The sequence below is a fragment of the Muntiacus reevesi genome, chromosome 3 (genome assembly GCF_963930625.1).
Source record: "Muntiacus reevesi chromosome 3, mMunRee1.1, whole genome shotgun sequence".
In the NCBI taxonomy this organism is placed as follows: Eukaryota; Metazoa; Chordata; class Mammalia; order Artiodactyla; family Cervidae; genus Muntiacus; species Muntiacus reevesi.
The window spans coordinates 178,615,089-178,639,274 of record NC_089251.1 but is presented as its reverse complement, the minus strand read 5'-3'; the positions used below and the strand labels follow the sequence as shown (position 1 = coordinate 178,639,274).

Sequence of the window (24,186 nt, the reverse complement as noted above, 5' to 3'; positions counted from 1 at the left end):
CTTATTCTTTTATTTCTGCAGTTTGTCTTCTCTGATTTGGTACGTGCTCCGTGAGGTTAGGGAGCTTGTGTGTTTGGTTTACTGCCGTAACCCAAGCGTCAGAAGCAATGTCTAAATAATTCAGTGTTTTTTGAGTGAATATCCAACCAACTGTGATTTAAACAATAAATATATTCAGTGTCTTGTAAAAGAAGAAGCCTGGAAGCAGGAAGTTTTAGTAGCATGGCTCAGTATTATCATTTGACGTGTATGTGTTTTCTCTTTTCTACTTTTCTATCTCTGGAGTGCTGACTTTCTTTGAACTTGCTACTTTCAATCTCTAGAGGGCTGGTAAACCACCACATACCATATCCTTTGCAGCCATGTTCAAGGCAGGGAGAGGAAGACACTCCTAGGGGAGCTCTCCTCGAAAGGTTTGTCTTATCGTCACACAAACAGACCTTTCTTAGAAGCTCCGTCAGCCAGCGTCCCCATAGGTCTCATTGGTGAGGACTCACGTGGCTAGAGCCAGCTGCGTGGAATGCTGGGAAAGCAAGGAGCAGAAGCAGGGAATGAGGTCGCCGTGAGGGCTTAAGTCATTTATGATTCATCTTAATGTGCCTTATGGGTTAGGCACACTGCTGCCCAAACAAAATGGCTAGTTTCAAGAAATAGAAATAACGTTGTGGAGACTAATAACTACATGTAAAATAAGTAAAAACTAATAGAATCTCAGGTAATTTATTGTTTATCTGTGTTGATATAAAAAGATACTGTAAAACCAATGCAACTAATCATGGATATTCTCTGAGCCAAGGAAGGCAGATTTTTTTCCCTTCAGTCTCTGCCAGTACCATTTTTTGGGTGCAGTCTCAGCAGTATTATCATGAACAGCTATCTAAATCTGACATTTGAAATGCTTCTCAAAGAAGATCACATATGTTACATGATTGACTAAATGGCTTATGTTCATTTTCTGAAAGTCCATATGAAATTTGTCACAGGTAGCGCTGCTTTAGTCCAGCAATTCAGATAATGTAGACACCAGGTTCAGTGAGTAAAATCTGCCTCTAATAATAGCTAAAGGGAAGTTGTCTGTAACACAGGGAGCCCAGCCTGGTACCCTGTGACAGCCTAGAGGGATAGGATGGAGTGGAGGTTGGGAGAGAGGATCAGGAGGAAGGGGACATGTGTATAATTGTGGCTGATTCACCTTGTTGTATGGCAGAAATCAACACAGCACTGTAAAGCAATAATCCTGCAATTTAAAAATAAATTAAAAAGAAATGATAGTCCCCTAGAAATTAGAGAGAATTATCATGTTCTCTAGACCATCTCACAGAGTTCCCACTCTCTCTGGGCAAAAGGGCCACAGATATATCTCAGAAAATGAAGATATCTTTTTCCCATATTTATATCTATAAGCAAGATATAGATTTGAAATATATGATCGAGAAAAAGTAGAATTCTTAGTTAATTATACTATTAATAATTAACATTGTGTATAATTAACATTGTATATTAATTAACATTGTATAATAATTAACATACTATTAGTCGCTCAGTTGTGTCCGACGCTTTGCGACCCCATGGACTGTAGCCTGCCAGGCTCCTCTATCCATGTAATTCTCCAGGCAAGAATACTGGAGTGGGTTGCCATTCCCTTCTCCAGGGGATATTCTCGACCCAGGGATTGAACCCAGGTCTCTTGCATTGTAGGCAGATTCTTTACCATCTGAGACCCTAGGGAAGCCCAATAATTAACATAATTGATGTTAATTCAGTAACACTAATATTGTATATGATTCCTGTTCTCAAAAATATGACCCCCCCCCCCCAAATCAGGATCTTTTGTATGCCCTTGTTTGGGAGACTAAGAACAAGACGCAGTATTATTTGTTGATTTTTTTTAAGGAAAGAAAAAAGGAATGCTTTCATTTTTTGTCTTTCTTCTCTGCATATTTCCCTCCCTCCCTCCCTATCCATCTAGTTCAGTTTCTCTCTTACTCTTCCCGTCATCCTCTGCCTCGGAACCATCTCCTTGTTTGTAGAAAAAGAAACAACAATTTGCTGTGTGGGTGTTCCTGAAATTACTACACAGCCCCTGTGGGCGTTTTGAGGTAACTCTTACCTGTTTTAGCTGGATCAAAATGTGCTGGGTTAAATCAGCCAATATGAAAAGGAACATTTCCCCCCAAGGAAGGAGCTAGTAGACATTCCACCTACACAAAACGTATTAACTTTTCCTCATGCAATTACCATGCTAATGATTTGCTTATTTTGCCACAAAGAGCCAGTCCCAGATAGGACTTTCATTCATCCTGCCTTTTTCAAACTTTCCTGGGAACAAAAGTGGAGGCATGATTCCGGCTTTGGGGGGATGTGTCCTGGAGACACAGGTGGGAAGGCGGGAAGATGAGAGATGGTGAGGGGAGAGATTGTGTGTAGCCACAGTTCACAGGTGGCCCTGCCCTCTGTCTGCTAAGCACTTATGAGGAAACTGTTCCAAGAAGTTTCCCTCTTCGGAATGGCCCTTTACCCTGTTGCTTAGGTCTGTGCTTCATTTTCCCGTAAGGACCAACATGTACCAGGAGTTTGGGCTGTGGTGGCCCCAAAAGTTTGGTGCAACATGAGGAAAATGAAGGGAACTGTGACCCAGAGGGAACCAGAAAAGGCCCCGCCATCCCATCTGCTCTTCTGCTTCTTTGGGTTCCACTGTGTCTGGTATTTACCAAGGGAAGGCTGGGGAGGGACGCGAAACAGGAAAGAATCCTAAGCATAGATTAGTGGTGTGCCCAGGATGGAAGGCACGTGTGAAGAGTTTTCTGTGCCCGTTTTTATCACCTCACCTCTTAATCGTAAGAAGGGCCCCTCCCCTTTCTTCACCTTCACAATCAACTGCTGCTGCTGCTAAGGCGCTTTAGTTGTGTCTGACTGACCCCATAGACGGCAGCCCACCAGGCTCCCCTGTCCCTGGGATTCTCCAGGCAAGAACACTGGAGTGGGTCGCCATTTCCTTCTCCAAAGCATGAAAGTGAAAAGTGAAATTGAAGTCGCTCAGTTGCCTCCAACTCTTGGCGACCCCATGGACTGCAACCTACCAGGCTCCTCCATCCATGGGATTTTCCAGGCAAGAGTACTGGATGGGGTGCCATTGCCTTCTCCGTCACAACCAACTACAGAATTAGAATGACTGCCTTCCTACAAACACAAATAACTTAACAGAAACAGCCTCAGTGCTCCCATGCCCAGAAAATAGCATGAGTGCTCACACCCAGGAGATTGCTGTCAAAATTAGCATGGACTCAACAAAAGAAGACGGTCCTTAGAATCACTGATACGGAAACTTTTGTCTGACTCATCCGCCACTCCCCACGGTCACATCCTGGGCCGTGATACTCCCTAAATCACAGCTGCAGCCCAGGCTGGATAGGGGGAATCAGACGGCAGAGAAGGAAGAGTGGTCCAAGGTGCAGAGAGCATCCTTCAGGTTCCCATGCTGCTCCTGACACTCTCGCTCTCTAATCCCTGCACATCTACCTGCCCTGAATCCTCTGAGGGCCCCAAGCCCCCAACAAAAGTCCAAAGCACTGTCAGGCCGGTGACAGCCCCTAACCTGGCATTCCCCTACCTCCATCACTTATGAACCAGCTTCTCAGCTGGGACCTGCATTGTTTACTTTTAATCAACTTCCATTAAAAAATGCTTTAAATACTCAGGGTTAGCTTTGTCCTAACCATAAAATCTGTGATGGGAATTGACGTGCTGGGTATATTTCTCTGCTGCACATTGAAATAAACGTATGATCATTACAGTAAAATCATCTTCTGTGCTGTGCTGCCGCGCTCAGTCACTCGGTCAAGTCTGACTCTTGTGGCCCCGTGGACTGTAACCCACCAGGCTCCTCTGTCCATGGGATTTTCCAGGCAAGAATATTGGAGTGAGGTGCCATTTCCTCCTCCATGGTATCTTCCTAACCCAGGAATCAAACCCATATCTCTTATGTCTCCTGCATGGCAGGCAGGTTCTTTACCACTAGCTCCACCTGGGAAGCACAAAAAATCATTTTCATTAAGTAAAAAATATTTTTAAAAAAATTCTACCTGTACCCCTTTCCCTCCCAAATTCCCTTAGAGTTCTAAAGAAGTTGCCACACACTCAGAGGCATTCGCTGTTACCTTTCTTTTTGTTTCCAGCTCTCCAATTGCTGGGGACCAGCAGGTCCATTTATAGCTTACCTTCTGAAACTTCTTGCCATCTTTCTTCCCATAGTGACAAAACCCATAGCAACTCAAGAGCCTGAAAAGTTTATGAATGAGAACTTGCTTCTCCTACATCCTGCTGTGGACCAGACTAAGGGCTGTAGTCTGCTAGTTAATCCTCAGAGCTCCCCAAGGTAGGAATGTCTGTCATTCCTACTCCACAAAGGGTACAGCTTGACCGACAGGGTTCCCATTTCCTAGGTCCCTTGCCTTAGGTCCATGGCTAGGAAACGGTGCGATCTGGGCTTGAACACAAGCGCTCCGGGCTTGAACACAAGCGCTCCGATCATGAAGCTTTTTGCAAGTACTCTAAATTTTTTGACAATCCAGACCCAATCTTGCTTTTTACCATTCACCTGATAGACACTTTCCGCTATATACGTGAACTCCAAGCTGGCCACAGTATCTCATTTAGGATAATACATCAAAAAATGAGAAAGGGACTTAGGCATTACGTGGCTCAGAAATCACTGTTTATCTTTTTCCTTGAGATTGTTTAACAAACGCCTGTTCATTTTTACTTATTATTGTTTACCTGTGATATATTATTTCGTTGGCACCATCGAGCCAATGGTTTCATACGGTTTTACAGGCTAATTTATAAAGTACAAATTTTGGCAAGGAAAGAACATCTTCCTGCCTTGTCTTCTTGTTTCAACAATTGGACCCAGATGTAAGCCACCATGTATTTTACCCAATATGCTTGTTTTTAATATGTGAAAATAAGGTTTTGTCAGTAGAATTAGCTACAATTAAAAAAAATGACTATTAAATGTATCTAGCATCATCTGTAAACCATCTCTGGGTTTCTAAGAAGGCGTAGTTCAGAGGTACACAATTGCAAAGGAATATTTTTGAGAAGAAATGATCCAGTACACTTTGCATGGGTAGCCTAACAGATCAACCATGCCTACTCAGTGAAATATTTTACTAAGGATTCCTAAGAGCCATCTTGTTCTGCTTCATCAAGAACTTTCGGTTAACTCTGCTTTCCTTTTTAAAATTTATGATGTATTCCCCCTGCTATTTTTGACAAGGATTTGAGATGGTCTGAGCCGTATCACTTCATCAAAGTGTCCCAGCCTTCTGGGCCTCTGCAGCCTTCAGCAAAGGCCGCCTGTAAATCATCTTGCCTATTTGGATAAGTGTCTTCTGTGTTACGCTGCAGGGTACACAGAGCAACTTACTTATGTACTTTGTCTTGAAAAAAAAGAGGCAAACTAGCAAAATGGGGAGAAACTAGATCTTCTGGCAAATTCAGTTAACATTTATTGAGTGCTATACACCAGATACTATGTTAAATGGTCTCACACGATTTCACTTACTCTGTTAGTGCATAAATGCATTTTTGGCTCAGTCATGTTTGACTCTTTGCAACCCCCTGGACTGTAGCCAGGCTCCTCTGTCCGTGGGATTCTCCAGGCAAGAACACTTGAGTGGGTTGCCATTTCCTACTCGGGGGGATCTTCCCCACCCAGGAACTGAACCTGCGTCTCTTGTGTCTCTTGCATTGTTAGGCGGAATCTTTACCACTGAGCCGCCTGGGAAGCCGTTACTCTATTAGGGGATCTCATAAAAGCAAGAGGCGGTAGACAGTCGCCGCACCCTCATCCCTACAGACTGTGATACCGGCAAGAGGACTGGAGCACCGAGGAGGGGAGCACCGCGGAGGGGAAGCCGCTGCCATGCTGGCCTTCAGAGCCCCTTCTGATTTTGCACAGTCCTGTCTAGAGAATAATGCCTGTCGTGTTGGATCCGGTCGGAAATGTTTGGTGCTGTGTGCGTGAAGAGTCTCAGGCAAAAATGGCAGTGAGAAGGAGAAAGAAAGAAAGGTCTGAGACTAGGGGATCATGCATACGAAGTAGATTTTCTTTGGGTCTCTTTGCTCTGTGAGCAGATCAGCATCAAAACAGATGTTTCTCCCCAGTCTTGGCACCTTCCTGAGATGCTGATCCTCAAAGTAATTAGTTTAGTAGAACCTCCTGGTTTTTAATTGACGAGAAGGGTTCTTGAACCAAAAAAAAAAAAATCCATAATTGGTCAGCTGTTCTAGAAGGGGGGCCTTAGCAAATGACAGGGAGTTCAGGTAGACCAAATGCCAAGAAAAAGACTCGTGAAGTGCTGTCAGGCAGACGGATTGCTGACGCTCTGGCTGCATGCAAACATCTTTGAGCCATCTCGGTTCCAAAGATGATTTGCTTTTTGACTCCTTCCTCTTTGTTTATACAGTATAGATCATCACAGAATGATTTAAGGGCGAAAATGAAAATCCACACAACTTGCCACAACAAGCATTTTTTGCTTTTGTAATAGGAAAACTGCACATGTGTTCTCATTTGCAGATGTATTCTCATTAGGATCGTCATGCTCTGAATTTAATGGGTAAATTGTTCATAGCAGGAAAAAGAAGGAACATTGGCATGTTGTTATGATACTAAAAAACAAGCACACCAACCTCTGCAAAGGGTCTTTTCCCATTGCAAACTGTGGACAGAGCTTGCTGCATGTCTTCATTGTTCGTGCGTAAATCTAAAATAAGCAAAACACAGAAAACCTTAGCTTCCTCCCTCTCTTATCTCTATAGCAATTCAAAGGCAGTGAGAGGCCATTTGTGGGTGTCCCAGCTGGGACAGTACTCAAATACCATGATAGCCAGGGACCAAAGACCCAGACACTCAATTTTGTGAGTCTGTTTTATAGGAATTCTTCTCTCAGTAAATGAACTCAGGCTAACTAAATGAATAGAGACTGAAGTGTAGCTCAGAAAGGTAATTAAGTCATTTATACTTACAAAAAGGCTGCCAGGCCAACTGAAGTCTCTGTAAGCTTTTCCTAGGGGCAGAACAACTTTGAAGACAACAAAGAATAGCCAGAAGGATCCTGGGTGAACTCAAAATCAAGGCACAGGGGACACCTGGATGATGATAGTGGTGGGTAGTCAAATTGCTATGATCTGAGCCATCCTTTTGTATCCCAAGGATTGACTTGCTAAGTAGACTGGAATGCTGCCCTGGTTGGCCAGAGGACCCTCTCCTCTATACAGAGGTGAAGACAAGTTGTTTTTTTTTTTAACTGTTTTTTTTGATTAATTAATTTATTTTAATTGGAGGAAAATAACAGTTTTGTGATGGTTTTTGCCATGCATCAGCATGAATCGGCCACAGGTATATATGTGTCCCCACCTTCATCCTTAGCCCCCCTCTCACCTCCCTTTCCACTCTGTGTGGGTTGTCCAAGAGCACTGGCTTTGGGTGCCCTGTGAAGACAGTTCTTTTCTTTAACATCCATAAGCCTAACCACTATGATGACCAGTTTGCTGCTGTTAAATTCTTCTTGGGCAGCTTTAATCTGTTCAGGCTTTATCTTCCACTGTTACAGTAGTGTTCTGGTCAGGCCAGTCTGATACTATACCTGAGGCACTGAACATAGGTAATCATTGACACATAGCCACCTAACTTAGGATGCTTCTACAAAAGGATGCACTAATTACTTACATAATTAACTTTCATTCAATTAGATTAGGTTTTCCTTTATCCTCAGGTGGAACTTTAAATTCAAGTTGCAGTTAGCTGGATGTCTCTCTTATGTGCTTATAGCTATCCTGTGAATACTCATTTTAATATAATCATATTAAATAACTAGACTATAGTCCCCTTTTATTAAAAAGAGAGAGATGGCAATAGAGTTGGGTTTTATGACAAAAAGTCCAAATTGTTTTTCAAGAAAGAAACTCATATCAATGCTAATTGATTGACTGGCAGTGGTTTTCTAACATAGTAAGGTAGTCTTATGTGAGGTTCCTGGATTGTTTAATTATTCTATTTACCACCACTTGACAGAGAGTAAGAGAACCCTTGCTCAGTTTATTTAGGTGTGGAATTCAGTTTAAAATGGATCAATTTACAACTTTGAACCCATAAAGGAGGATTAGTTATTAGAATGCTAGAGTGACCCACCTTCTGGAGTCACCTCACCTGGGTAAGGCATAAGGTAACCAGACATCAAAAGAGTGTGAGCCTAGAGACAGACCATCAGTGATCCATCTGCGTCTGTTTCCTGCTCTTTATGGGAAGATTTTTAATTTCTGATTCGATTTCAAAATGATAAGGTGATTTGTGTTTTGTCCCTGTTTCTCTAAGTTTGGCAGATGACCAGAAAGTGAGATGCACAGAGTTTCTGCCCGCAGAGCCGCCTGTTTTCTGTACCCTGCCCTCTCACTGTGCACACCACCTTCCTGCCAGGCCCACCACCTCTAGGATGCTCTCAACCCAATGCAGTAATAAGCCTTCAAATATCACTCTTCACAAAAGAAGACTGCCACCAATAGGGGCCCACCCTAGGCAATTTGGATTCTGTTGGTGGGAAAGAAAGGCAAACTTTAATTTAAAAAACTGATCATTTCCATGTTTCAAACAGGCCAGGCAGAGATGCCTGAGTCTCTGGGAAGAGCCAGAATCAAGGGAACCATGTGGTTGGTGCCATTGCAGCCTGTAGGCGCAGGGGTATACAAGGCATGACCCTGGACAGGGAGTCTGGAGACTCTAGGTCACAGGGCCCCAGCCCCACAAGCTGGTGTTGTAGGGAAAAGCATGCATCTCAAAGATGGCATAAGAATAAGAGAGCCTGTCAACTAAACTTTGAGTATGGAAGGTAGCATGGCTCCATGGGGGCAAGACAAGACCCAAGTATCAGTTAGGACCAGCAAATATTCTAAATCAGTACTGCTTCTCTACCTTTGGATGTGAATTTGCCAGAAGGAAGGTGTACCTGGTCACATCAACCTTGTTGAGATGCTTGAAGTTGCATGAAGGGAAGAATGATTCTTCCAGCTTGTTTCATGCTATTGTCCTGTAGTATCACATGTATGTCATGTGAGATCCATGATTTTTGGCAGTTTTTCTCTATCTCTGAACCTTTCTTCTCTTCCTTTTTCCAGGGTAATTAACCAAAAGTATTTACTCACCAAATGTTCATTGAGTTCCTACTCTGTGCAGGGAACAGCTGCACAATGAGAGTAACACTAATTGACCTTGAATTTTGAAAAAAAAATTGTAATGAATTTTAAGCTATGGTTATAAAAAGCAGAGGAATGGGTCCTTGGAGGTGTGTGGTGAGTTTGGAAAACAACATGTAGTGTGGTAATTGGGTTTCTGGAAGAAGCTGGAAAGAGACTTCATGGAGAATTTGTGGCCTGATCACAGAGGGAGTTTTTATTTTTTTCTGTAAACAAGGGGGACCCATTGGAAGTTTTAAACTGGGAAATTCTTAATTGTTTTCATAACTTAAACATTCTGAGATCACGATAAAGCAGAAATAGAGTTAAGAGGACACTGAAGCCAGTGGGTCAAGACAAGAGGCAACCACAATAGTCTAGGAGAGGAACATGGTAGCCTGGATCTGGAATAAAGACCGAGGGTGCTGAGAGTGGAGAATGACGCAGGAGCCTTTGTGAAAGTCAGCTCGGCAGACAGTGGTGAACGGGATCCAAGAGCTTCACATCTAGTCATTTATTCCCCTGAGGTTCTTAGGTAGGTGTGAGAATCATACACATAACATGTCCATTGCAACATTGTTCAATTAATGCATTACTCAGTGCATTATTCAAAATTGTGATAATTAGAATGAATGTACACATTTATTAGTTGAAATTGAAAGTTGCTCAGTCATGTCCAACTCTTTGCAACCCCATGGACTGTAAATTCTCTAGGCCAGAATACTGGAGTGGGTAGCCTTTCCCTTCCCCAGGGGATCTTCCCAACCCAGGGATCAAACCCAGGTCTCCTGCATTGCAGGCAGATCCTTTACCAGCTGAGCCACAAGGGAAGCCCAAGAATACTGGAGTGGCTAGCCTATCCTTCTCCAGTGGATCTTCCTAATCCAGGAATTGAACCGGAGTCTCCTGCATTGCAGGCTGTTTACCAACTGAGCTTTGAGGGAAGCCCCATTTATTAGATAGTACTTGCATAAATGATGGTGCATAGCATCCAGTGGGGTACTATGAAGGGCTTCAGAAAAATGGGATATTTCTTTAAAATATTTTAAAATTAAATTGCATAAGACTAGGTATAGTATGACCTGATTTTGTAAAATAATGTATGGAATGTATTTAACATGCTTGGAAAAAAGTCCTGAAGGATATAACCGTCCTTTTGGCAATGACTAAAGTACAGGGTGAGATTGCAACATATTTTTGTACATTTCTGTATGCTGATTGATTTACAATAGGTATTTTCATATTTTAAAATGTCTGGCTGTGCACTTCTACATGAATAGCATGGTCTTAGATGGGCCTCCCTGTGAACAGCTTGTAACAGACATTCTGGGAGCTCTAGAGCAGGGATGACCCTTCAGAGCTGCCTTAAATTGAGACGAAGCGCTGGGTCTCTATGTCCTTGGGTTTAGACTGCCCCTGGGAAAGGGGCATGGCTTTAGGCAAGACCTTTTCCTGCAGCTGAGGATAATTCTAATGAGGGATGCAGCTGGCAGTAGCCAGCAACTGATATTCCCAACATCCGCAGGGTGGATGCACAGGCCCTGAAGAGGGAATCTGGGAGAAGTACTACAGTGTCCACTACAGTTAATTGACATAAGTATAAAATTTGCTTTCTGACTTTGCAGAACTTGCTTAGTTACCACCTGTAGCTTCCATGATTATAAAGATAAAAGGCAAATGGAAGATCTCAGTGCAGAATAAAATTCAATGAAATGAAGCTTTTGTGATGAAAGCAACCTTAGCAGTTAGAAATAGAAAGTAATTTATGTAACCCTGATGAAGGGCACGTTCTGTAGCCTATCCCTTCATAGAAGGTATGGGCCCTCTGTGGGCCAGGCCTTTCGGGTTCAGGACCCACTCCACAGATTTGCATGGGCCTAAGGCCGTTGTCATCCATCTCTGTGGCCACAGTTCTCGGACACTCGGATTTTAGTGTTGCCGTTTGCCTCCAGGGCAGGCTCAGCTTCTGTATTTGCTGCGGTTCAGGTTTTTCCCGTTCTTTTTTTGTCTGCATGGGTTTTTCGGCTCCTAGTGATTTCCCTTCCTTTCTTGTCTGCTCAGCAGTATATTTGAAAGTATATTTGTCATAATTTATTTAGGACCTAGCGTTTCACAAGAGGAAGGTTTCTCAGTGTATCTAGTCCACTAGACCCAGGAGAGCTAAACCCCCACTGTCTACACCAAAGGCAGTTTTTCCTTTTACTGCTTATAATGCAACTTTCAGTTTTATGTGGTTTTAATTTTTATATTTTATTTCTTTCGATAATTCTATCCATTCACTTTTATCCTCTTGCTCTACCATCTCTTCTTTAAGTCCCAATTTTTTGTCTTTGACTGCTTTTTTTAAATGGAGAATTATTTGATCATAAATTAATTAATACATTTTCTGGTTTGCATTGTTCAGTTGTCTTCTCCCCCATTTTGGTCATATTCAGCTTTATTTCTCTCCTTTTTTTGTGTGGTATCTATGGATATGTCTCATGCTGTTTTTTTTTTTAAATAATTACTCGTCCTTAAGTCTGTTTGTCCTTCCTGTCCAGCTTTTTATGAAAAGCTAGAACTGGAGACAGGCTGAGGAACTTGTACAGGGCAGCTTGAATTTCTGTTTCCCACCTCTGCTCTCCCCTGGAGAATGGCTGCTTTCTGGGCTGGAGTCATTTCTGTCTCCTTGACTCATATTGCTCACATTCCTGCTGCATGGTAATAGGAAGCTTGGTCTTCATCAGGTAAGCAGGAGCACTGCCTTCAGGCTGGGTATCACAGATCCTGTCTTGTTTACCTCTGGATAACCACATCCTGCTTCCTGCAGAGAGAGCATACTGGCCCACTTGCACACCGAACATCATCACCTCTGACCCCTGAACATTTCCCCAGGGCTCCCCTGCACCTCAAGACCTCCGGTTCCCAGCAGAGGTCATTGCGTGTCTCTTTCAATGGGCCACCTGTAGGATCGCTCTGTTCTGCTCACTGGAACACAGAGTCCTCCGATCTTGTTTCTTACATCAGAGTCTCTTCCTGGCCCAGTTCAAGTTCCCTAATGCTTGGCAGCTGGTTGAGTAGAGTGATGTTCGGATTAGGGATGTTTCCTTCTCCAGTTGGTTATTCTTGGTTGATTTCAAGAAAGAGAGCCTTTAGTCTTCCATCTTGATCTTGAAGTTCAAGGAAAGATTATTTCAAGATAAAAGAAGACTTAAACAGGTAAAGAGGAGCTAACAGATAGAAGATCTGAGAAGAGATGGGCTAGAAGAAAAACCTTAGAAAGAAAGGCTTATCTCCTCACAGACAGAAGGGCAAAAATTATGGATAACATAGAAGAGAAATTTTAGGTCAGTAAGAATATTGAAGGAATAAAAGGGTATTTGCTTCCCTGGAAGATGTGGTCTGATACATACAAGCAGCAACCCATTTTTATTCATTTATTCAACAATTTCTTTTTCTTTTTTTTTTTTTTTTTACCACTAACATGTTAGGTACCAGGCAGGGGGAAATAGCAGTGACCATAACAAAGAAGTTCCTATTTCCTAAGACTTCACTTTCTCATAAAAGATCCAGACAATGAACAATTGAACCACAGCAAAAGGAGCTTATTTTCTATCAGGGTCTCTGACAGAAAATAATGCAACAGTGGTGAGGCTTCCACGCAGAGGTGCTGGCTTACCTCAAGCTGATGGAACAGAGAATCCAGCCACATGAAAACAGGGAAAGAACATTCCTGGTATAGAGGGGAAAATGCTACAGCTCTGAGGCAGGGAAACTCATAATGAATTTTAGGAACAATCAAATTGCCAGTTGGCTTAGGGAGCAAGAAAGAACATGGTATAAATGAAGGTTGGTGATCAAGGCAGGCATCAACTCATAGATTTTGTAGGAGCTGGGGTTTTTTATTCTCACATTAACTACTCAGTCAGAAAAGATAGGTAAGGCCTGGGTGCTGTGTTGTGCTAAGTTGCTTCAGTCTTGCCCAACCTCTTTGCAGCCCGCTGGCCGTCTCTGTCCATGGGATTCTCTAGGAAGCATACTGGAGTGGTTGCCATGTCCTCCTCCAGGGGACCTTCCCAACCTAGGGATCCAACCACATCTCTTGTGTCTCCCGCCTTGGCAGATGGGTTCTTTACCACTAGCACTACCTGGGAAGCCCTTTAGTTAAGGCCTAAGTGTGGATAAATATGGAGAAATGATAAATTCTATCAAAAAGATGGAAGCCATAAAAAAGGTATAATGTCAACATGTGCTTTACAAACTCTAAATGGAGATCTTGGTTTTAAAGTAATTTGAGCAGAATACATAACATAAAAATATATATGTAAGGTAACTCACAATCTCATCATTACAGTAGAGGAATTCTTTATCACACTTCTTGGAATGAGTACTAGTAATACACTGTAGGCTGAAACAAAAGACGTTACAACATTTCAGAGTGCTTATACTTCACTGTGCATTGCTGAAGTTAAAGGTATGGCTGAGGGAAGTCAGGCAAAAAGAGAGCACCTAGGACCTCCTAGATATGTGAAGTAGGAAGGCAAGATTCATGTCAAAATGAGGCATTCACTCTCTGCTTGGAGGCCATCAGGGATCAAGCCAGCTATCATCTGGAACACACAATTTACTCCCAGGCTATGTGTCTCTGGAAAGAGAAATCACAACTGGAAACATGTCTAGATATTACTGCTCAGCAACAGCATGACCGTGGAAAGAATCTATGGGAAAGAAAATCATGAAAAGGAAATCTAGAAGGAGAGCTGCTGCTGCTGCTGCTCATTTTCTCAATCATGTCCAATTCTTGTGACCCCATGGACCGTAACCTGCCAGGCTCCTCTCTCCATGGGATTTCCCAGGCAAGAACACTGGAGTGGGTTGCCATTTCCTTCTCCAGGGGATCTTCCTGACCCAGAGATCAAACCCTCATCTCCTGCTTGGCAGGCAGATTCTTTACCACCTGGGAAGTCCCAGAAGCAGAGCAGTTGAGCCCAAAAGAGAATCTAAATGTTTTCCAATCAGTAATAGGTCAAGTCTTAGTACTAATAGATTAGTTTTAAGGGGGAAAGCAATTTCATAGGCTCATGTCATGTTGAAGCTGAAGACTTAAAGATGCATTCGTTTAGTTCCTTCTTCCCTTCTTTAATGGTGGGTAACTGAGATCATGCTAAAAGGCCTTTTTGAACCAATCTGTAGATCAGCGGTCATGTATGGATGTGAGAGTTGGACTATAAAGAAAGTTGAGCACCGAAGAATTGATGCTTTTGAACTGTGGTGTTGGAGAAGACTCTTGAGAGTCCCTTGGACTGCAAGGAGATCCAACCAATCCATCCTAAAGGAAATCAGTCCTGAATATTCATTGGAAGGACTGATGCTAAAGCTGAAAGTCCAATACTTTGGCCACCTGATACAAAGAGCTGATTCATCTGGAAAGACTCTGATGCTGGGAAAGATTGAGGGCAGGAGGAGAAGGGAACGACAGAGGATGAGATGGCTGGATGGCATCACTGACTCAATGGACATGGGTTTGGGTGAACTCCGGGAGTTGGTGATGGACAGGGAGGCCTGGCATGCTGCGGTTCATGGGGTCGCAAAGAGTTGGATATGACTGAGCGCCTGAACTGCACTGAGCAGATCAGTGACTTTTTCTCCTCCTCAGGGCAAATGCCCCGGCAGCTTCCTTTGCATTCTAATTGGTGTTACTAAACTCCAATCAGCTTTAGTTGATCACTGATCAGTAAAACTTCTTCACAGAAGTGAACTAAAACTGATTCGCTTCAGCTTCTATTGAGCTCCATCTGAGAGATTCCTTCCAAAAGGAGACAGAGCGTGAATCCAGGTTTCTTTTGTGTTGGTTTCTAATCCTTCTGAGGGGTTCAGATGAGGTCTCAGGAACCACTGTAACACGAGTGTTCTGTCCGGGAGGCTTGAAGGACTGGAGAGTGAATGTGCTTCTCCCACTGTTGGTTCACGTACAGTATTCTGGTCCTGGCAGCAGAGCGCCAGCAGGTGTGTGCTGAGGAAGAGCTGGCCACCGGTCCTGGCCGGAGAAGAAGCTTCACAGCCGTAGGGCATTTCAGAATCACTTAGCCTGTCCAAGAGAACCTATTTTTGTTCATATCCATGCCCTGCTAGTAGAGTTCAAACTTATTTTGGGTTTGCTGATGACCATACCATCAGGAGGATGTCAGTGCAGGAAGCCAAGAAGCTCCCATCTGTGCTGTGTTTTTAATCTCAAGAATTATTTAGAAGGCTGAATACTCAGTTAGCTGTACCTCTTGACCTTCTAGTGTTAGACTGAGGAAGGGGACTAACCCTTTCTTAAAAATCGCTTTGTTTTTAATAACCCATGTAATCCCCTCAATGTATGGTGGGAGTCAGAGGACTGGCCAAATTGCACGATTAAATACTGACCCCACAGTGCTTTCTATGTGGCAGGGACACCACAGATCGTTCCTGGTGACAGAAAGTAGCTCTCCACAGTAGTGTGCTGGCCAGCATTCTCAACTGGCTCTCTAAAGATAAACTATCTAATTTGTAGCATTTGCTAATTTCCATGGTAGAATATTAAGAGCAACTTTTTAAGTTCAGATTTTAGATGAAACAGAGAAATTCTACAAAAGGCACAAATGACTATAATTAAAGAAAAAATTAGAAAACCAGAAAAATCAGTATCTGTTAAAGAAATTTAATTCACAATTAAATCTTCTCACAAGAAAACTTACAAGCTCAGATGATGCCACTGGGAAAGTATAGCAAATAGGTAAGGAAGAAATAATACCACTTTTGCACAAAGTCCTTCACAAAATAAAGGAGGGAACACTTTTCCACTTTATTTTTTGGGGCCAGGATTATCCTATAACCAAAATTAAAAAATGACATTATGAGAACTTTTAAAAAAACTAGAGGTCGATATACTTTATGAATAAAGATGGAAAAAAATAAAGGTGGACAAAATAGCAGCAAGTCAAATCCAGTAATGTATAAAAATGATCATACATAATGACCAGGAATTAAAGATTGATTTAACATTAAGAATCAATTGCTATCATCCATCATATTAACAGAATAAAAGAGAAAAAAACATATGCTCACCTGAAAATATGCAGCAAAGTTATCTGAAAAAATTCATCACTCATTCATTGCATGCATAAATTAGGAATAGAAGAGATTTTCCTCAACTTGATAAAAGACACTTAAGAAATACCTGCAGTTAATATCCAACTGAAATGTTGAAAAACTGAACACTTTCCCTAAGTAGAGAAGAAGGCAAAGATGCTCCGTCTTCATCACTTCTAGTCAACATTGTACAATAAGAAAAGAAAAAGAAGTAAAATGGCATACAAATTACAAAGAAAGAATAAAAATCTGTCATTTGCAGATCATGTTCATATAAAAACTGAAAATAATTTATAACATAACTACTCAAATTGCTAAGTGAATTTTGAATAGACACAGGATACTATGTAAGTATACAAAAATCATTTGTGGTCTTAATATGCCACCAACAAAGAATGTAAAAAAGAAGTTTAAAGCTATCTACAATAGCAGAAAAAACACAAAATGCTTCGTGATAGATTTAACAAAATATGTGCAAGAGCTGTACACCCCCAACTAAGCAGTGAGAAATTAAAAATCTTAATAAATGGAGACATAATTGTGCTCATAGGTTAGAAGACTCATTACGGTTAAAATGTCATCATTTCTCTTCATATTGAATATATTGATTCAGTACAGTTCTAGTCAGAATTTGAGGACAGTGTTTTTGTATGAATTCACAAGCTGAGGTTCTGAAAAATTAAGTGAAAAAGCAAAGGACTTAAAATAGCCAAAACAGTTTTGGAAAAGAAGAGTAAAAAGCAAATGGAAATCTAAGGAGTCTAACATGGCCCCCAAATTGTGCTCCCTTCTACACAGGCCTGTATGGTCCCTCTCCTCGTGTGTGGGAGGGGCCTTGTGACTGTGATGGGATGTCACTGTCTTAATTAAGTTACCTTATGTGGCAAAAGTAAAGAGGTTTCCACCTATGACTCCATCCAGGATTGTAATAGTTTTGCACCTGTGTAGTGGTAGAAGCAAGATCTGATGCTGTAAAGAGCAATATAGGAACCTGGAACGTTAGGTCCATGAATCAAGGCAAATTGGAAGTGGTCAAACAGGAGATGGCAGTAGTGAATGTCGACATTCTAGAAATCAGCGAACTAAAATGGACTGGAATGGGTGAATTTAACTCAGATGACCGTTATATCTACTACTGTGGGCAGGAATCCCTTAGAAGAAATGGAGTAGCCATCATAGTCAACAAAAGAGTCCGAAATGCAGTACTTGAATGCAATCTCAAAAACGACAGAATGATCTCTGTTTGTTTCCAGGGCAAGCCATTCAATATCACGGTAATCCAAGTCTATGCCCCAACCAGTAATGCTGAAGAAGCCAAAGTTGAACGGTTCTATGAAGACCTACAAGACCTTTTAGAACTAACACCCAAAAAAGATGTCCTTTTCATTATAGGGGACTGGAATGCAAAAGTAGGAAGTCAAGAAACACCTGGAGTAACAGGCAAATTTGGCCTTGGAGTACAGAATGAAGCAGGGCAAAGTCTAATAGAGTTTTGCCAAGAGAACGCACTGGTCATAGTAAACACCCTCTTCCAACAACACAAGAGAAAACTCTACACATGGACCACCAGATGGCCAACACCGAAATCGGACTGATTATATTCTTTGCAGCCAAAGATGGAGAAGCTCTATACAGTCAGCAAAAATAAGACTGGGAGCTGACTGTGGCTCAGATCATGAACTCCTTATTGCCAAATTCAAACTGAAATTGAAGAAAGCAGGGAAAACCACTAGACCATTCAGGTATGACCTAAATCAAATCCCTTATGACTATACAGTGGAAGTGAGAAATAGATTTAACGGACTAGATCTGATAGAGAGCCTGATGAACTATGGACGGAGGTTCATGACATTGTACAGGAGACAGGGATCAAGACCATCCCCATGGAAATGAAATGCAAAAAGGCAAAATGGTTGTCTGAGGAGGCCTTACAAATAGCTGTGAAAAGAAGAGAAGCAAAAAGCAAAGGAGAAAAGGAAAGATATTCCCATTTGAATGCAGAGTTCCAAAGAATAGCAAGGAGAAAGAAGAATAGCAAGGAGAAAGAAGAAAGCCTTCCTCAGTGATCAGTGCAAAGAAATAGAGGAAAACAACAGAATGGGAAAGACTAGAGATAAGAAAATTAGAGATACCAAGGGAACTTTTCATGCAAAGATGGGCTCAATAAAGGACAGAAATGATATGGACCTAACAGAAGCAGAAGAAGAAGAAGAAGAAGAAGAGGTGGCAAAAATACACAGAAGAACTCAACAAAAAAGATCTTCATGACCCAGATAATCACAATGGTGTGATCACTCACCTAGAGCCACACATCCCGGAATGTGAAGTCAAGTGGGTCTTACAAAGCATCACTACGAACAGAGCTAGTGGATGTGATGGAATTCCAGCTGAGCTATTTCAAATACTGAAAGATGATGCTGTGAAAGTGCTACACTCAGTATGCCAGCAAATTTGGAAAACTCAGCAGTGGCCACAACACCAGAAGAGGTCCATCTTCATTCCAATCCCTAAGAAAGGTAATCCCCCCAAATGCTCAAACTACCGCACAATTGCACTCATCTCACACGCTAGTAAAGTAATGCTCAAAATTCTCCAAGCCAGACTTCAGCAATACATGAACTGAGAACTTCCAGATGTTCAAGCTGGTTTTAGAAAAGGCAGAGGGACCAGAGATCAAATTGCCAATATCCGCTGGATCATCGAAAAAGCAAGAGAGTTCCAGAAAAACATCTATTTCTGCTTTATTGACTATGCCAAAGCCTTCGACTGTGTGGATCACAATAAACTGTGGAAAATTCTGAAGGAGATGGGAATACCAGACCACCTGACCTGCCTCTTGAGAAACCTGTATGCAGGTCAGGAAGCAACAGTTAGAACTAGATATGAAATAACAGACTGGTTCCAAATAGGAAAAGGAGTATGTCAAGGCTGTACATTGTCACCCTGCTTATTTAACTCATATGCAGAGTACATCATGAGAAATGCTGGGCTGGCGGAAGCATAAGCTGGAATCAAGATTGCTGGGAGAAATATCAATAACCTCAGATATGCAGATGACACCACTCTTATGGCAGAAAGTGAAGAGGAACTAAAAAGCCTCTTGATGAAAGTGAAAGAGAGTGAAAAAGTTGGCTTAAAGCTGAACATTCAGAAAACTAAGATCATGGCATCTGGTCCCATCTCCTCATGGGAAATGGATGGGGAGACAGTGGAAACAGTGTCAGACTTTTTTTGGGGGGGCTCCAAAATCATTGCAGATGGTGACTGCAGCCATGAAATCAAAAGACGCTTACTCCTTGTAAGGAACATTATGACCAACCTAGATAGCATTTTAGAAAAGCAGAGACATTACTTTGCCAACAAAGGTCCGTCTGATCAAAGGTATGGTTTTTCCAGTGGTCATGTATGGATGTGAGAGTTGGACTGTGAAGAAAACTGAGTGCCGAAAAGTTGATGCTTTTGAACTGTGGTGTTGGAGAAGACTCTTGATAGTCCCTTGGACTGCAAGGAGATCCAGGCAGTCCATCCTGAAGGAGATAAGTCCTTGGTGTTCACTGGAAGGACTGATGCTGAAGCTGAAACTCCAGTACTGTGGCCACTTCATGTGAAGAGTTGATTCATTGGAAAAGACCCTGATGCTGGGAGGGATTGGGGGCAGGAGGAGAAGGGGACGACAGAGGATGAGTTGGCTGGATGGCATCACCGACTCGATGGCCATGAGTTTGAGTAAACTCTGGGAGTTTGTGATGGACAGGAAGGCCTGGTGTGCTGCGATTCATGGGGTTGCAAAGAGTCGGACACGACTGAGAGAATGAATTGAACTGAACTGAACTGATTGATTGCCAGACCAATTGTCAAACTTTGGTTCTCACCCTACAGAAACAAATACCTCTTAACCATCTCTCTGGTCAAGAGTACACACGTTTATTGCACAGTCTCCCCTCCAGGGTCAGACTCAAGAAGGAGACCCACACAGGCCCTGAGGCATACTCGTTCCTATTCAGGCAGGAAATTCCAGGGTCGTGGCTCCCAGGATGTGGTTTAGCCAAGGAGGGGCATGCAGGCTCTGGGTAGACCAGCCCTGTGGACCTGGGACTGCCTCACTCCATGGGGAGAGAGGAAAGTTCCAAGTGGCTGGAGCAGAGCCTTGCAAAGCAGGACATCTCAAACTTCTATGTGCACAGGAGTGACCTCAGGATCTTATCAAAATCCAGGATCAGAACCTACCAGGCTGGGACCTGGCATTCTGCTAAAAAGCTCTCAGGTGGCGTGGGTGCTGCTGATCCAGGGACCACGTTTTGAGCAACAAAGCTATAAAGCCTGGTGTCCCCCCAGATCTGAGGACCGGGGACCCTGACATTCAGTATACATGAAGTTAATGCTGGAGTGAACAAACCCAAATTGTGAATAATTCAAAAATTGTTTGTTGTACTTGGAAAGATCCTGATGATAATTAGCATTAAGCTAATAATGCATGTGTTTTTTTTCTTTTTTCCTTTTCTGCATTTATCTACTGAATGAACACAGTTACCCCAAAAGCAAGATAAATAACTAGGGACCCTAATCTGGCATTAAACTACATGTGTCATCTACAGTTACTATTGTAATTATCATTCAGGGTGTTTTATGAAACAGTAAATGTTCATAACATCCTGAATTTTAAGGGTGAACTTTTTCAAGCTAAGATTATCCATGTGATAAGTGACATACTTGGAAATAAACTTTGGAACCCTTCTGGTTTATAACCTTGAGCTATAAACACCGGGAGTTTTATAAAAAGTGGCAATAAAGTATATATTATTAATAAAATATCAGGGCATGGATGCCTTATGGAGAAATGAGATAAAATTGTTCCTACTTAATATTCATGCTGCATTTTATCATTCTGTAGTATTTATTATTTTGAGACATAACTCTGAAGAGATTCTGAGACCTCCCTCTAAGATGGTTCATCCTCTTTTCTATGCTACATTTATAGACTATTTACAAAACCATTCACTTAAAAAAACATTCTATGGTGAACGTTAAGACCTTGGGCCATTTGTTTCTTTATTTCATCTGAGCTTCTTCTCTCACCATTAGTTTGAGGAAAGGTAAAATCATCAATTGAGTACACTTTTGATGATCAGGTTGCTGATGGGTCAAAAAAACCCCTGGAATCCAGATGAATTTGTGAGCTATTCCAAGAGAATTAGGAATCTTCCTTTTCTCTCCGTACACTCGGCTTCTCAGTGCCACTAAAGCCCCTGCTTTAAGCTATATAAATTAATACACTTGCTGGAAATGTGACTTTAGGACATTTTATAGCAGTGATTTCAATGCTGTTAGTGGTGAAATAGAAACTTGAGAATGTGAAGATTAATTTAAACCACATGATGGGTTCAAGGAAAATACACTACAGCTTCTTGAATGTGTTCTACCTCTGTACAGTGGGGAATGGGATCCAAAAAACCACCAATGAACTTTTAAACCCTCTTGAGGGGAGTCAAACCAACACAATTAGCCCTGGGAGGGAGCTGTTCCAGATGACAGACAGACCATCTCTCTGTCTCGCTCGCAAACAGAGTCCCGTGCCTGAGAACACAGTTGGGAGATCAAGGACAGAGGAAGAACCCCAACAGTTAGCACTAATGCGATGAAGTTAGAACGATCTTTCCAGTTATTAGCTGGCTTACTGATTTATCTTTCATTGTAAATTAAAGTTTTGTTGGATTCTTTGAACAGTAGAAAACCAACCAATTGTATGCTGTGGACAGTTGGTGCCTTTGAAATAAAAGGATTTCTTTTCCCTTCCAGTTTGTTGTCGCGGTGTTCTGGATCATTTACGCCTATGACAGAGAGATGATTTACCCGAAATTGCTTGATAATTTTATCCCAGGGTGGCTGAATCATGGAATGGTAAGTGAACAAAAACAAATGATTTCTTTTTATTAAAAAAAAAATCTACTAAAGAGCTGTTTTCTAATTCAAGCTGTCCATAAAATCTTGCTAAGTAGCTGTGAAATGGAAATTATAATGAGACTGTAGTTAGAGAAGAAAACTGAATGTAAATTTAAAAATTGTCTTCTCATGACATTGAGTCACTATTAAAACTGTAGAAATTGAATCCATAGTTTATGAGAGGTGGCAGTTGTGTTAGTTATAATACAGTTGGCTTATTCCAGGATGGATTTAATTTCTGTACCATTCAAAGGCTTGTCCTCTATTGGAGATGGAGGATTGATTCCCACTTGCACCACTATGGATACCCCATAGTCCATGGAATTGTCAACGCCAGAATACTGGAGTGGGTAGCCTTTCCCTTCTCCAGGGGATCTTCCCAACCCAGGGCTCAAACCCAGGTTGCCTGCATTGCAGGCAAATTCTTTACCAGCAGAGCCACAAAGGAAGCCCAAGAATACTGGAGTGGGTAGCCTATCCCTTCTCCAGCGGATCTTCCCAACCCAGGAATTGGTCTCCCGCGGTCTCCCGCACTGCAGGCAATTCTTTAGCAACTGAGCTACCAGGGAAGCCCATGCCTCCTCCACATCACATCAGTGAGATTGTGTTGCAAGTTGCTAATGTACTTGGAGAATTTTCCCCTGGAGGAGTGGTAGGGCTTTCCCGGGGAGGGCTGCTACAGACATTGGAGGTGTCTTGTCAGGGTCCATTCATCCCAGGTGTTTGCCTATGGCTGTGATGTCTTTTCCTTCTTCACAGTCTAATTGTTTTGAATGCGTTAGACTTTACCTTCACGAGTTTCAAATCAAATACTTGAAGCGGTTTGCACATCACTTGACAAAATTTGAGGATATATTTTCTGCAGAGAAATTTTGTGTTGTCTTCCCTATCCATCTCTGGAATTGAGTGCTGTTTCATTTATTAACTTAAGCTCGCATTTCTTGGTTGCATCAATTTTTAGAATACATCCCAGGGTGCTCCTAGTGAAAAGGGCAACCCATGGCAGAAATTATAGGGGAATGAAGAACTGGAAGTCATGTGTTTGAGGTTCAAAATAAGTGTTTCCCTTCTCCCCCCAGTTTTGGTATATTTTGAGAAAAGTGGTGTGTAGTAACAAACAAACATTATTGTACTGAGGAGCAAGTGTTGATCAAACTTTTTTTAAGTCAACTCCTCAAAAGTAGCACATCTCAGAGAACTGGAATTTTCCTTGAGTCCAATTCGAGCCACACCGTAGAAGGATTAACATGGCACCTCAGGTCTAGTTGCAAACAAATTAATCAGTTGGGGCTTTCTTGTCTATTGAGTGTAACCGTCTCCGGAGCCTGACATGGTTACTCTGCCTCTAACGTGTTGCTTTTTTTAAATGTGGAAATACTCTCGTAACTCCCAAGTCGTTGCCATCCTCTGCCTGCAATGCCCTTCCCATCCTTCGCTGGGAATCTCCTGCTCATGTTGCCAGAATGCATACTGTTTTCGGAGCCTTCACCTCCTCTCACGAGCCAAGTTCACTCTGCTGTTAGCTCTGCTTGCCCGGCACTTTTATATCTCCATAGTACATATCGGTATCCCCCACAAAAATGTTATAGTTACTGCAAAACGGTAGCCTTCGAATCCTGAGTCTTTTTTGCCCAGCCACCTGGCGTATAGGAGGACCAGTATATATTCATTAGATTGATGATTAATTCAGTACAGCCAGTCCCCAATATTCTTTGCCAGTAAATACCAATAGTTTCTATTTTTTGAGAAACTACTGTGTGCCAGGCTATATACTTTAATTTTTAACAGTGGTTCTATGAATAAGAAATTATCCCTTTTATAGATGAAGAAACTGAAGCTTAGAAAGTTTCCAACACCAGAAGGACTTTAGAAGTATAATAGAGTCCTGGGCAGTTTGGCCTGTTGTCTATATCCCTA

The 24,186-nt window shown here is 42.1% G+C and overlaps 1 protein-coding gene across 5 annotated transcripts in view; it reads left to right on the top strand.

Annotated features, from left to right (window-relative positions):
• The window catches only part of AIG1 (androgen induced 1), a 269,086-nt gene that overhangs the window by 87,472 nt on the left and 157,428 nt on the right, over positions 1-24,186 (top strand). For all 5 annotated transcript variants that reach the window (XM_065931234.1, XM_065931231.1, XM_065931233.1 and 2 more), the window contains exon 3: positions 22,126-22,227. In XM_065931234.1, coding sequence (XP_065787306.1) covers positions 22,126-22,227 — 102 coding nt within the window. The remainder of the gene's footprint in view (positions 1-22,125; positions 22,228-24,186) is intronic.